At 44.8% G+C, this 12,976-nt stretch overlaps 1 protein-coding gene and 1 long non-coding RNA gene across 3 annotated transcripts in view; one reads left to right on the forward strand and one right to left on the reverse strand.

Moving 5' to 3' along the window:
- The window catches only part of CYTH3 (cytohesin 3), a gene marked incomplete at its 5' end in the record, with an annotated part of 53,887 nt that extends 49,514 nt beyond the window's left edge, over positions 1-4,373 (reverse strand). Inside the window, one exon of the mRNA XM_082490342.1 lies at positions 4,252-4,373. Within this exon, the coding sequence (XP_082346468.1) occupies positions 4,252-4,282 (31 nt within the window). The remainder of the gene's footprint in view (positions 1-4,251) is intronic.
- A 354-nt stretch (positions 4,374-4,727) lies between these two features.
- Positions 4,728-8,110, forward strand: LOC309677920. 2 transcript variants are annotated; one of them, XR_014269717.1, is made up of 4 exons: positions 4,728-4,802; positions 5,928-6,041; positions 7,595-7,779; positions 7,977-8,110. It is a non-coding gene; the product is annotated as an uncharacterized lncRNA (long non-coding RNA). The 2 variants fall into 2 exon arrangements; XR_014269718.1 differs by lacking the exon at positions 4,728-4,802 and having other exon boundaries at positions 5,781-6,041.
- The last annotated feature ends 4,866 nt before the right edge of the window (positions 8,111-12,976 follow it).

Here is a 12,976-nt window from a genome sequence, read left to right on the forward strand (position 1 = left end):
TACAGGCACACTGCTCCCCCAAATCCACGGCGTGCTTGCACCGCGGAGCACACGGCACCAAACACCACTACACAGCAATACATCGAGTTTGGCAACCGACAACCTCTGGAAATTGCATCAGCAAAAAATTCACGTTTTCTTCCAACTCACAGCTAAAAATATTGAACATTAGGCTAAGAAAAAACTTAATGTGTTACTGCAATTAACAAGTCCATTTGCCGATACCACCAGAAATAACTAATACTTACAACACAATCATTAATATTTTACTATAGCATTTTATTATTGGAGTGATAACAGAATAAATGGGTTTTGGGCTAAAAATTAAGATACTACTGAGCTGACAGGTAATCTGTACACATATGAGATTAGCAAGAAGAAATACTTATTTAGTAAAAAGAGACTTAACGTGAAGCTCTGCTGGCTGACAGAAGCCATATTTATGTCATTTAGGTTTTTTGTGTTCTGTCTCTGTATCTGCTCTTTTTCTCTCCCTAGAATCAATCCCTGCGGTTGGTCTAACGCTCAGGTGCATTTTTATATTCTCGGCATTTCCTTAGAGGGCTAGTTAAAACTACAAACCCCCCTCTAAGGAACTTTTGGGACGCGTTTTTAAAACTACTGGTACAAGTTACCATCTTTGATGAGTACAGAGTGAAACATATTTAACATTCTTCTGTGTTAGAATACATGTTATTTTTCTGAGTTTCTTTTATTATAGACAAATCATGCAGATTTAGTCTTAAATGCAGAGCAAATGTCTGTAACCATGAGGAGGCCACATGGACTCTTCTATCTTCAACGTCTACCTTTGAAAGATACTACAAAAGAAAAGAACAGAAGAGATCAGGCTGCTCATGTCTAAAAGTGATATATATTTTTTTTAATCAATTTTAAAACATTTCTTCTACGAAAAATCGGAGGGGTTTGTTACATTTAACAGCTTTTACCTATAAACGGATAAAGGCTTTGCCCTGCAGAACAGAAGTCATCTAGCTAAACCTGCTTTGGCAGCAAATCCATTCTTCTGGGTCCTCTGCAAGACAATCTGCTCTCTCGGTCCAGTTCCTCGTGAACGGCTGTCTACATAACAGAATCAACGTGCTACCTGGCACCACGGCTGGCGAGTACAGCCAACAACTAACGCAGCTTGGCAACTGAACTCCTCTCTCCCCAAAAAAGCTTCAAAATTCAGAAATAAAGCAGAGTTTGGGGAACAGCAGGGAAACCTCTATGCCGTAATCAGTGCTACAACCTGGTCTATCTGTCAAGCAGAAGCAGGATTTTAACCTTTTGGCACACCTGTTTAGAGCCCTTCCTAGAGACAGCTTAGAAGAAGCGGACATACAGAAGCTGGTAGGCGCTCAGCCTTGCAGTCTTTTCCAAGGGGAATGGCACGGAGTTGAATCCGGGGGACTACAAAGCCACCGCACGACTTGACTCAAATTCAGAAAAACAAAGAGAAGCACTATTCTGCGCCCCAAGCACTGACTGTTTATCTATTTCGACCTTACACAGAAGATCACTTACTGTTTAGGGGTACGCGACCATACCACCTGCTGCCAACAGCACCATTCAACGCGAGGACCTCAGTTCACTGGTACCACCACCACGTACAAATAAGCATGTAAGAAAAGCCTCAGTCAAATCACAAAAGATGCAGTTTTAAACCAAGTGAGGAGAGGGAGGAGGAGAAACTTCCTGGATTAAGTGAACCACAGAGATATTTTAATCAGAACACAAAAGGAGGTTGAGAGAAACACCAACTGACTCGGATCATATCGCATCAATAATCCATGCGAAGAGCCTCTGCTGAAATCAATGGGAGGCTTGTGCGCAAGCGGATTGTATAATATAACGCATGCCCCTATTCAGAGCTCCGCACACAAAAGAGAAAGCAGCACTAAGAACAATACCCTTAATTAACATTTCTCTTCCATCAAGTGCTTCTAAAATAATAAATCCTAACTTTACATAGCTCTGTTTGAATTCGCCGTTTTTACCAGAGGTGGTAAAACAAACTGACCCCATTTGACAAATAAGGGAACTGAAGCACAGGATGCAAATTAAACTGAAGAGCAGGGCAGCAGGCAGAACTGAACCGGGAATAGCAGCTTACCTTCTGAATCACAGTTTAATGTCCTAGATATTGAGATGCGTATCTAGTTCAAGCCTCTAATTAAGGTGATTCTGCACAGTCCTCAAATCATTTTGCATACTTCCTAAAGTGCCTGTGCCCAAGAATATGCTTATCTCTATGAGTTTTCCACTCAACAATGTCAAATTTTTGAAGATTGGAGATGTCCTGCAGAGGTTCAAAACACTGGACTGCCCTGGTCAGACTCCCTTGGTACCCCACGAGTCTCACTACTCACTGGCACCAAAGGATTTTAAAATTGGCTGTCAAATACACACTTTCCACATGCTTTCTATTGTTTAAATAATAATAAAAAATAATAAAAAAAAGCCCACAACACTCAAAAAAACCCCTTTCAATTCAAAATAGCAGTTCATTAGCTGGAAATGACCTAACTAATCCTGGTGTTCCAAATTGACAGCAGTCCATAAGAAAAAGCCAGACTGGATCGCTATTCAAGAAAAAAGTGCAATACTCACAAGAAGCCAGTGTAAAACGTCAAACAGACTGATTGCACAAAAATTTCCAGTCTCATTAGTCCACAATTGTTTCACAACGAAGCCAAGTAAGGAGGAACATAAACTATACCGTAATTTGTCCCCCCCAAAAGCAACATGTTTATAAATATGATATGAAGTTATAAATAAAAGAATAGTTCCACTTGCACGCTAGGTGAAAATCCGATTTCACCCATAGAACCAGCTTTTAGCTAAATACACATCGTCTTCTCCGGAGGTCCCGAGTATTCTCCCTCCCATGAAAATCCAGCTTTACACCATGCTTAACACCTCACCAAAGATTGATTCAGCACTACATCCACTTCCTAGTTTACATCTTGCGTGTGATTAAGTACTACATTACACAGGGTTAGCGCCCATAACAAGCATGTTCACCTCCCTTAACTACAGGTGCAAGTCCATAATACTCTGAAAATAACATATTTTGAGTTGAATGAGCTTTCTACTCTTTACAATTACAGTGTTCAGCTGTTTTGAATAATAACTTTCAGGACCAGCTTGTTTTGTCTTTTGTTTTCCTTTTTCAGATTTTTTTTTGTGAAGACTTACTTCTACCACTGACAAAATGAGCAAAAACGCCTGCTGAGAAACGGCCACACTTCCAGACAACTGCTTGAAGAATTATTTTTGTGATTCATCACCGCTTTTTTTTTTTTTTTCCTTTTCCCCAAGTTGTCAAAACAAACACCACACCCACTTGATTTCCGAGTTCTGGGTAATTACATTTGGAATTAGCAGGCACCGCGCAACTATTAATCACACGAGGTTTAGCCCTTACTTTGCCTGCTTCGGAACCAGGCAGAGCCCTCCCAGGCAGCCCGGTTAGCGCGGCATTTAAGAGACGCCCTCACCGCTTCGTTGGCTCCCGCCGCCGGTGACAGGCACGGACCACACGGGGCACCGCGCAGCGCCCCCGGGCAGGGACGGACCCCCGGTCCCTTGGGCGGGACCCCGCCGCCAGTCCGCAGCGCCGTCGCGGGGAGGGCGCTCTCAGCCGCTCTCCGGGAGGGGGGATTAAACCCGAAAGGTCCCCCGCGACGCCGGTGCGGATTTCCCGAGGGCGGTACCGCCGCCGCCTCTGGAAGCGGTTCACCTCGTTTCAACCGGACGAACCCCCCGCGGTTACCGTCCCCGTCCCCCCGCGGACAGGGACAGCCCTCGCGGAGCCGCACCGTTCCCCGCGCACGGCAGCGCGCGCTTCTCCCTCCCACCACCCCATCGCCGGGCAGCCGCGCGCGGGGACCCCAACCGCGCCCCCCCCCCCCCCCCCCGGCCCCGCCGCCCACCCCCCCGGCCCGGCCCGACCCGGCCCCGCCGCGGGCACAGAGTCCCCATTGTGGGCGCCGGCGCAAGGCCCGGCCCCGCCGCCACCGGCAGCTGCTCGGCCCCCGCTGCGAGGGCGGCCCCGCTGGGGTCGGGCCCTCAGCGCCCGGGGGGCGCCCCAGCGGAGGGGCCGCGGCGGCAGCAAACGTCGCGGCCTGCGGCGGTGGGTGAGGGGGGTCGGTCCCCTGCCGGGAGCGGGGCGCCCCGGCCTCCGGCGCGCCGCCCTGACGGGCAGGTGAGGGGCCGCGTCCCGCCGCGCCGCCCGCCACTCACCGCCGCCACCTCCGCCGCCCTCTTCGTCCATGCTGGGGCCGCAGGCGGGGCGCTCCGCAACGGCCGCGGCAGGCCCGGGGCTCGCTCCACTCGCTCGGCGCCTCTCCGCCGCGCTCCGCCGCCCCGTCCCTCTCCGCCCAGCCCTGCCTCAGCCCCGGCGGCAGCCGCCGCCCCGGCCCAGCCGCCCGCCCCTCTCATGTGACCCGCCGAGGGGGGGGGGGGGGGAAGGCCCGGCCGGCTCCGCGCCGCCGCCCCCGCCGCCACAGGGTCGCGGGCCGCCGCCGCGCCGCCTCCTCTCAGGGGGCGGCAGCTGCCCGGCCGTGCCCCGCGGCGCAGCGGGCTCCCCCCCCCCGGCTCTGCTTCTCGCCGTTCGCTCCCCGGCAGCGTGCGCAGGGCGCGGCCGGGCAGCGCTGAGGGCCCCGAAACGGCTTCGCCGCGGGCCGGGGGACATCGGGGGGCGGGCAGGGGGCGAGGGCGGCGGCGGGAGGAGCCTGTCCCGCGGGGCGGCCCCGGGGAGCGGCCGCAGGGCCGGGGCGGAGGGCAGCCGCCGGGTGAGGGGGGTTTGGCGGCGGTCGGGGGTCCGCGGTGGCCATCAGGCGTCGGCGGAGGCGCGGGCTGCTTCGGAGGGGCATGAGGGGGGCAAAGGGCGGGCGGGGGACCAGGCCAGGCCGGACTACGGCGCGCCGGGGGGTGAAGTCTCCTGAGGTGATGTTTCTGCGCGTTCTCTGCCGATTCCCGCCTGTCCCTGTCCCCGGGCCCGGCCCGGCGCGGGGGGCGCCCGGCGGGGTCGTTCCCCGCGCGGGGCGGGGTCTGCGCTGGCGCGTTGGCTGTGTCGGTAACTGAGGGGATTGGCCAAGTTACTGCCCCAAACCCGATATCTGTTCCATCTCTCGGGCCCGCGGCAGAGCTCTCCGGCGGGCGCGGGGCGCGGGGGGCCGCCCAGGCCCCTGGCGGTGACCGCGCTTCCCGCCCGCCCCGGACAACCACCGCTTTGGTTTTTAAAACCTGTGGTGTCAGAATTTTATTCGGATAGGAAGCTGTGGGAGGAAGGGGTCAGCCAACAGGAAAATACCGTTTTTTTCATTTTCCTGCGGTGGGGCGGCGGTGCGGGAGCGCTGTCGCGGCCCTTCTCCGGCGCTGAGGTTCGGCCGTGGCGTAAAGCGCTTTACCTCATCTAGAAATCGTAGACGCCACAAGCCTTTAAAATACCCTGTGTGTCATATTTTAATTTAAACATTGTTATAAGTTTAGTGAGTTAGTGTGTAGAAAGGATATGATTACATAAAAGAGAAGCATTAGTTTGGTAAGGTATTTATTTTGAAACGTGTGTCTATAAAGTGCAATTACAGGGTGGTTTTAAAATAAGTCTGAACGCAGATGAACTGGCAGTGGGCTTTGAATATTTTTGCACGCTGAACAAACTGTTAATTTACATTAGAGGCAAATCTGGTTCGTGAGAAAAATTCTAATTTTATAACTGATAACAGATTGTTTGCTTTCATTTTATCTGTGTTGTTTTACACCTTTATATAAAATATATTCCTTTCTTTTGTTGTTTTTGCTTGTTAGTATCATTTTTTCCTCCCTTCCTATGTTTTAGTATAACTTAATATGCTTTTGCTATGAGGAAAATTATAGTGCAAAATAAAAGAGAGCTCAATCACTAATTCTAACAGCAGAGAAGAGTGAGCCGTGGAGAACAGTCCTCCTCCCACCAATTCAGCGCTAAACTCCTGTTGACTTCAAGGAGGCAATACTAGGTTTTAAAATTCTCCAAATTAATAGCAAAGGTAAAAGTGATTTTGTGATGCAAGCAAGATATGAAAAAAGTCTGTCCTACTTATAAGTGATAAGTTGGGATATTTTCTATAAGCTTATGGTTAAATCAGACAATTCCAAACTTGCGAGATAAGCAAAACGTTCTTTATTGTAACTTCATTATTAACTTGAGCAAAGAGTTACGTTTTCAGTATTTTGCGTTATTGAATATGTAGCTTACTCTGTTGTAACTTTGAAATATATGTCGTTCAATATTCTTTCAAGGAAAATCTGTTCTTTCCAGTTCCATTTTAGGGGGATGACTTATTAATGACACATAGTACAAGAGAGCATTGGGATTATAGTGTCTTCTTCAAGGCTGTATGTCTCTGAAATGATGGCAGATATTCCTTAGAACTTCAAATTTTCATACATATTGTGTATATTGTAAATAAACTTACTTTTGCATGGGCCTGATCCTACAAGTGTTCTAGGCATAAAACTGGTAGTTCTGTGCACAAAGTGCTTACTGGACAAAGCTGTTTAATCTTCAGGTGAGATGGATGATAGAAACTTTTAAGATCAAACTTTTTACCTTGTTGCCTCATTTTCCCATATATAAAACAAGTCTTGTGGCTGGCTAGAAACCTACCTCGGTCAGGAATAGATTTGTTTGAAAAAGTACAAAGTCAACTAAAGAATGACAGCCATAGTTCTACATCGTAGCTATAGCAGAACTACTCTATAGTTTTTGGTAATTCAACAGTAACAACGCGACTATCATTAGATACTGGGTGGTTCCATACCAACAAAGATGCCAGGTAGCAAGAGAGGTTACAATCTCAGCAAATTTTAGTGTACGCTCCAATAAACCATTTCCCACTCATGTGAATAATTCTTTTGCATCTACTTTGTTTTCTGGAACTTTGATCATTCTTCTGTTTTGAAATACATATGAATTTAATTTTTCTCTATATATTAATAAGGGTTTCTATCATCAGTTTTCTAAAGATTGCTTGATCTTTTTATTCTTTCTTGCAGCCCCTTCTGTAGTCATAGCTCTATTTTTACCACAAGTATGTTTTGTCAGTTTTATATCCACAAGTCTAACCTTCTGTGTTGGAAGAACTTCATAGTCTGTCATTTGTGTAAATAATAGTCTAATAGCTGGTCTGTTGAAACTACTTTTAGGGGAAACTTGGGCTTTCTCCAAAAAACTGCTGTTGGCAGAGTTGATTCCTTGTGATAAATGTGGTTATTTTCTGAACTTTCAGGTAATACGCTTTGTCTTTTTTTTTTCCTCTTTGGATAGTTGAGTATGTGTTTTGATTCGGTTTCCACTGAGGAGTAATTTGTCACGTCATTTTTGATTTTAAAGGGTCAGGAGCGCATCTGTTATGACATTTGTCCCTACACAAATAGTCAGTGAAGACAACTGAATCCCTTGCATCACATTTTTGTGGTCTAAAAGGCTCACTAAATATTAAGCCATTTCTATGGATTTCAATTTGAACCAGATTCCAGGCAGTAGTGAATGAAAATGAAACTCCTCTTTAGCCCTCCCTTTTTTTTTTTTTTTTTTTAGATAATCAAAGAGTTCAAGAGTAGGAAATCCCTGTTGGTTATCACATCCTTTCCTCAGCAAGAGCGGATTCCCTTTTTCCCTTTTTTCTGGATTGGTCTGTATTGGCTAATGGAAATTCTGAAAAAACACCTTTGTTATTCATCTTCACTTTACTTGTAGAAAGAAATGAGCTTAATCTTATTCTGGTAAGTTTCCTCTTTCAGTAATGTAAATGTTTCAGTGATGTGAAACTCCATTTTATGATGATCGATTTTGTAAACTTTTTATTTCTAATCAAAAGCATGAGCTATGATGATGTTCATTACGTGGATAGTAATTGGAAAGCAGATAGTGACATTGTATTCAAAGACAAGAAATACAATTCTGAATTTTCTCAATGCAGAAAGAAACAAAGTAACTGCTCTTCTGCCATCAGATGGACGTCAGTATCAGACACGGGGAGATGAAATAATGCACCTGACTGTTGGAAGGAAGAAAGAATCTTTGAAATCTTATTTAAAGATGCAGTCATCTTGCATGAAGATATTCCCATTTCATACGTTCAGTCAAGACATCACTAATCTGCAAAACTGGCTTATTGTGACTTCTGTTGGATTTGGTAAAACAGATTTTATAGTTACCCTTAAGGACAACAGTTAATCTTAAAGACACGAATATCTGTACAGCCTTAAGAATACGTTCTTAAAGGACATAGGTATATCTTAAAGAATATAGATATATGTGGGAGAGGTTTTTGCTGCGGGCAGCTTTAACCTTGAAGATATGATGCTCTATCCTTGAACAATAAGTGGTAAACAACATTGAGGGAATAGGCAGAAAGTTTAAGGAAGTTGACTGAAGAAGATCCAAAATTGCAAGAAAGAAGAGACCAATTAGACTGATAATAAGGGCGTGTGGACGAACAAGCTACGCCTATCAGAAGGCAAAGCAGGACTGTAACAGTCACGTGAACATGCAAAAAACTATATAATGCTAGCTTATTAATGGATGTAGATTCGGTTAGACATGCTACTTTGCAGAACTGTGCTTTATACCATGCCTTTTGCAATGTACGCAGAGAGTGGTGGAAAAATCAATAAACACAGTGCTAATTGTTCAACAAAACAAAAAAGGGGGAGATGTGGGGACTGAGGCAAAAGAAGGGTTAAGTGTGGGAGAACCAATAGGGAGGAATAAGCAGCTGCAGCACTGATTTGGCAGACGATGAAGTTGTGTGAAACTACTCCCTAGATAAGGAGGTGCTGCTCACAGAGAAGAGAGGTTCCCTTTTTGGTGAGAATGTGATCTTTTAGAGTACACGATGGTGTAAACAAGTAAAGTAGAAAATTACTGGCCTTGGTAGAAAAATACATAAAGAGCACGCTTGCTTAATAAAACTGATTTCTATTTCAGTCCTGCATATCGGAGTCCATGTCTTTCAATCGCTACAACTGGTGACCCCGACGTGATGCTACAGAAGAAGACGACTGGAAATAGTCGTGGGGACGGAGCCCAGTGAAGCTGAGGACAGCGGGCAGAGCTGTTGACGGATCTGGATCATATTTAAGAAGACACCTGTAGTAGGTGAGCCACTGGGGACATGGGAGGGAAGTCCGGCCGTCCTGACAGCAACAGATATATCTCAAAGAATATAGATACATCTTAAAGAATACAGATGTTGTGCAGCATTTTGTAAACTAGAATTATTTGGTTGATTTTATTACTTACTCACTTAGATGCTCACATTTTTAGAAAAATGGTGCAAGCATTGCATTTCCTAAGACAATATCTTGTTGATTGTCAGAATTGCTGTAATCAATCCTCAGCCATTGTATTAAAGAATACTTTTGTTTCAAATCTAGATGATCAAACAGTTTTTATTTGTTAAGAAGCATTGCCTAGTAGTTTCCAGGCAGGAAGGCCTTAGTCCATCATTGTGTCTCCCCCCCCCCCTTTTTTTTTTTTTATCAGTACTTGAATAATCTGGTATTCTTAAACCCCTAAGGCAAACTCTTTGACTTACTCTGTCTGGCAGATGGGTTTTAGCCATGTATTGTTTCTTAAAATGTTTATGCTGTCACACATATCATATTTGTCTCAGCTGGAAAAACACATTTATAGAAAATCCTGTTTGCTGGCCATCATAACGGTTTCAAAAGTGCCTGCACCTTTCATTTAGGCCAAAAAAAATTTACATGCAAGTATTTTATATTGCTTTGGGGAACATGCTAAGCTTCAGCTTTGAAGTCAAACATCTTTTATGAGTGGTGCTTTTTTTGCATGGCTAGGAAGCTCGTTCCCTTAAAACAGTCAAAAACCCCAAAAGTTAAAGATCCCTCTCTTCTAAGAATTTTGCATGGGCTTTCCTCCAGATGAACTTTTAAATCATCTCCTGAATTTTATTTGCAGCTTATTTCAAATTTCAATTCTTCACATATTTTGAGCTTGTTGTTTTTTTTAAGACTTCTAAATTAGCTTAATCTACTCCCAGCATCAAATATTACTGGCTTTGGAAGTCTGTGCTTGTTTCCATTGTGTAACACTGATAGTGCCACTGGTGAGTCTTTGAGTAAAGAACACCAGAATGTCGCAGTGAGGAAAACCAAACGCATTAAAAATTGTGGAGGTCCACCAACTCTGTAATGCTTATGATCCAAAATATACTTTGCATTAGAACTTGTTCTACCTGTATTAATTATGCACAGTACTAGACACAAACAGGATGCTTTCCAGCAGGAAAGCTGTGCATAACAGAAAAAGAGGACTTGGATTCAAAGGACGTGGTCTGAAACAGATCACAAGTGGAATTTTGTGTGAAGCTTGAGAGGGATTTTCTACGTCAGGAAAATGAAAGAGCTTGATGTAAAGTAATTCTCAAAGGGGAGTGCACTGATCAGGGCCAGACTGTTCCCACCCTGAGAAGTATCCGCAGCCTGTGAATTCACCTCTGCTGGCTAACTCCAGCTTGGGGTGGGTAAATGTATTATTGCACACCACTCTCCAGTCTCACCAAGGCCTGGGAATTTGAAATTCCTAATTCATCCTACGCTGGGAGCTGTAGCTGGGCTGCGAACCATAAGAGTCCTGCTCTAGCTGCATGCATGTGGCAGTGGTTGAGGGATTTATTGTAGTAGTGCTGATAACAGGGGAGGCACCCACAGTTCCTTCCTCCTCCCTGCCCAGAGAAGCATTCCTAAACTCCACAGAGTAACAGAGCTGGCGTCCCACAGCACGTGTGGCAGCCAAGGGACATAGTGTCAGAAGGGTAAGACCAGGTGCTCTTGCTGATCCACCAGTGAGTGTCTGAAATGCAGTTGCACATCTCCACGTGAGCTGGCTCAAATCTTGCTGCTGGCTAGTCAGCAGTGCACGAATCTGGCTTTAATAAATATGGAACCATACATTTAGAAAGGAACTGGAACTGGCAACTAATGACTGTGACTTTTAGTGCACTCTTAGCTGTTTGTGCAACCGTTCGTGAAGCCACTCAATCCAGATTTTAAAATTTCTGTTTAAACTAATAATTTTTAACCAGAATTACTCCATTGATTAAATTTACACTCTGGTCCCACAAACAGTTGCATTGGCACAATTGCAGCACTGGCGGGCTGCGACACACCGTTGGTGAGGAAAGAAGGAAGGCAGGCGGCTGGGTAGTTGTTTGGTCCGCGGGACAACATCCCTGCATAACTCTAACCTTATTCTGAACCACAGACTCTCCATCAGTTTCACTTTCTGACCCCTCATGCTCAGCCCTTCTCAAACTGTGCCTATAGCCAGACTTACGTGCTTGTTAACGGCCAATCTGTGCCATACTAGATCATCTATTGGTAATAAATTGATCAAGATCAAATATGAGCATGTAACTGCATTCCTGTCAAGATCAGCCAGCTCTGAGTTACAGTGTTGAGACCCGGCTTTATCCTGGCTTTACACTGGCAGCAGGAAGACAGCCGATAACCGACTCTAACGTAAAATCATCATGAGTAAAACCTCTCTCCACCCCTTGTTTTGTGAGGGTTTTGGGTTTTAAATAACTTTGTACTGGGTGGGTTGATTTTCTACAAAGACTTTTGTGCCATGTCACCATCCAAAACCTAGATTTATTGTATTATGAAATTGCAGTTGTATACCGGGGAGAGTATGCCTTCAGCTTCTCTTATAGGCTATTTTTGAATACAAAGCTCCTGTTGAGCCCAGGTGAAAAGGGGAGGTGATTCTTTGGTAAAAGGTGATGTGTAATATTTTAAATTCTTACTGTCTTTAACCAAGAAAGGTCCCTATTTATTCCAACAGCTGCAGTTAGAAAGAAACACGCAGGGTCCGAGGCAGAAAAACATCACTTAAATCCTTTCCCTCTCATGGCTATACAGACTATTTATTCCTTTCATATCCTTATGGATGTAAGAATAATCCCATACACTTCTATACCAAAACAAAAAGGTTTTGATATTTTCTTACCATAATTGAAGTGTACTTTTCAATTTAAAAGGCAGATCCTCATCTTAATTGTCTTTCTGCTGCTGTATTTCTTTCTTAAAGAAAGAAAAACTGTCTCTAAGTACAAGAAGATGTTAAGCAAGGGAGAGTCAAAGTTAAAACTTGGCAAGCGCTAAAACAAAGAATTTTTCCAAGGAAGTGGAGGAGACAGGTCAAATTAATTCCTTATGTAACTCTATTTACCTCAGTGCAGTTACACAAAGGATGAATTTGGTACCTTATACCTCTGTGGTCAGAAAAGGATTTCTGTGATCTCAATCAGCACAGTATAAAATGATCATTCTTAAGAAACAAAATTGCAATTTAAGCCTGATAGAACTGCCCTTGTTATTTTTAGTCTATTAATATAATTGTGAAAGAACAATAGGTCTACAGAACAACAACAAAAACGGCTTCATGAAAACATTAGTACATGATGATTTGCAGCTTACATCCTTAGTAACCGTTTCTTGTGGGAAAGAGGAATTCATGACAGACTGCTAAAACGGGCAGTGACATCAGGGACAGCTTCTTCTTGTAAGTTCCTAAAGCTTTTCTCCAGTTTGCTGCATCGCAACTTTAACTTTTTTCCTCCGATCCCATTCCTCCCCCCAGACCATCCCTAATTCAGTTCTCTTTTCCCTCAAGTTTCTTTGGGTTCCTCTGCACGTGCAGGGATCTCTGTGGCTTCTCCTTGCCGCCGAGTTTTCTAGGTTTTTCTCCTCAGGCAGAAATACTCAACCTCTTGGGACAGACAAAGGAGAGCTGTTTGGTCTCCACCATAACTTCTTTTTAGATTTTAAATTTCAATATGCTTAAATTTGAGATGCTTTAAAATAACGCATTTTCACTGTGAGAACCCAGCCTCCACGTGTCAATCTTTAGCACTCAAATATAGCTGTACCCAGAGATTATTTCCATTTT

The sequence above is a fragment of the Vanellus vanellus genome (genome assembly GCF_965231255.1).
Source record: "Vanellus vanellus genome assembly, chromosome: 14".
Taxonomy (NCBI): domain Eukaryota; kingdom Metazoa; phylum Chordata; class Aves; order Charadriiformes; family Charadriidae; genus Vanellus; species Vanellus vanellus.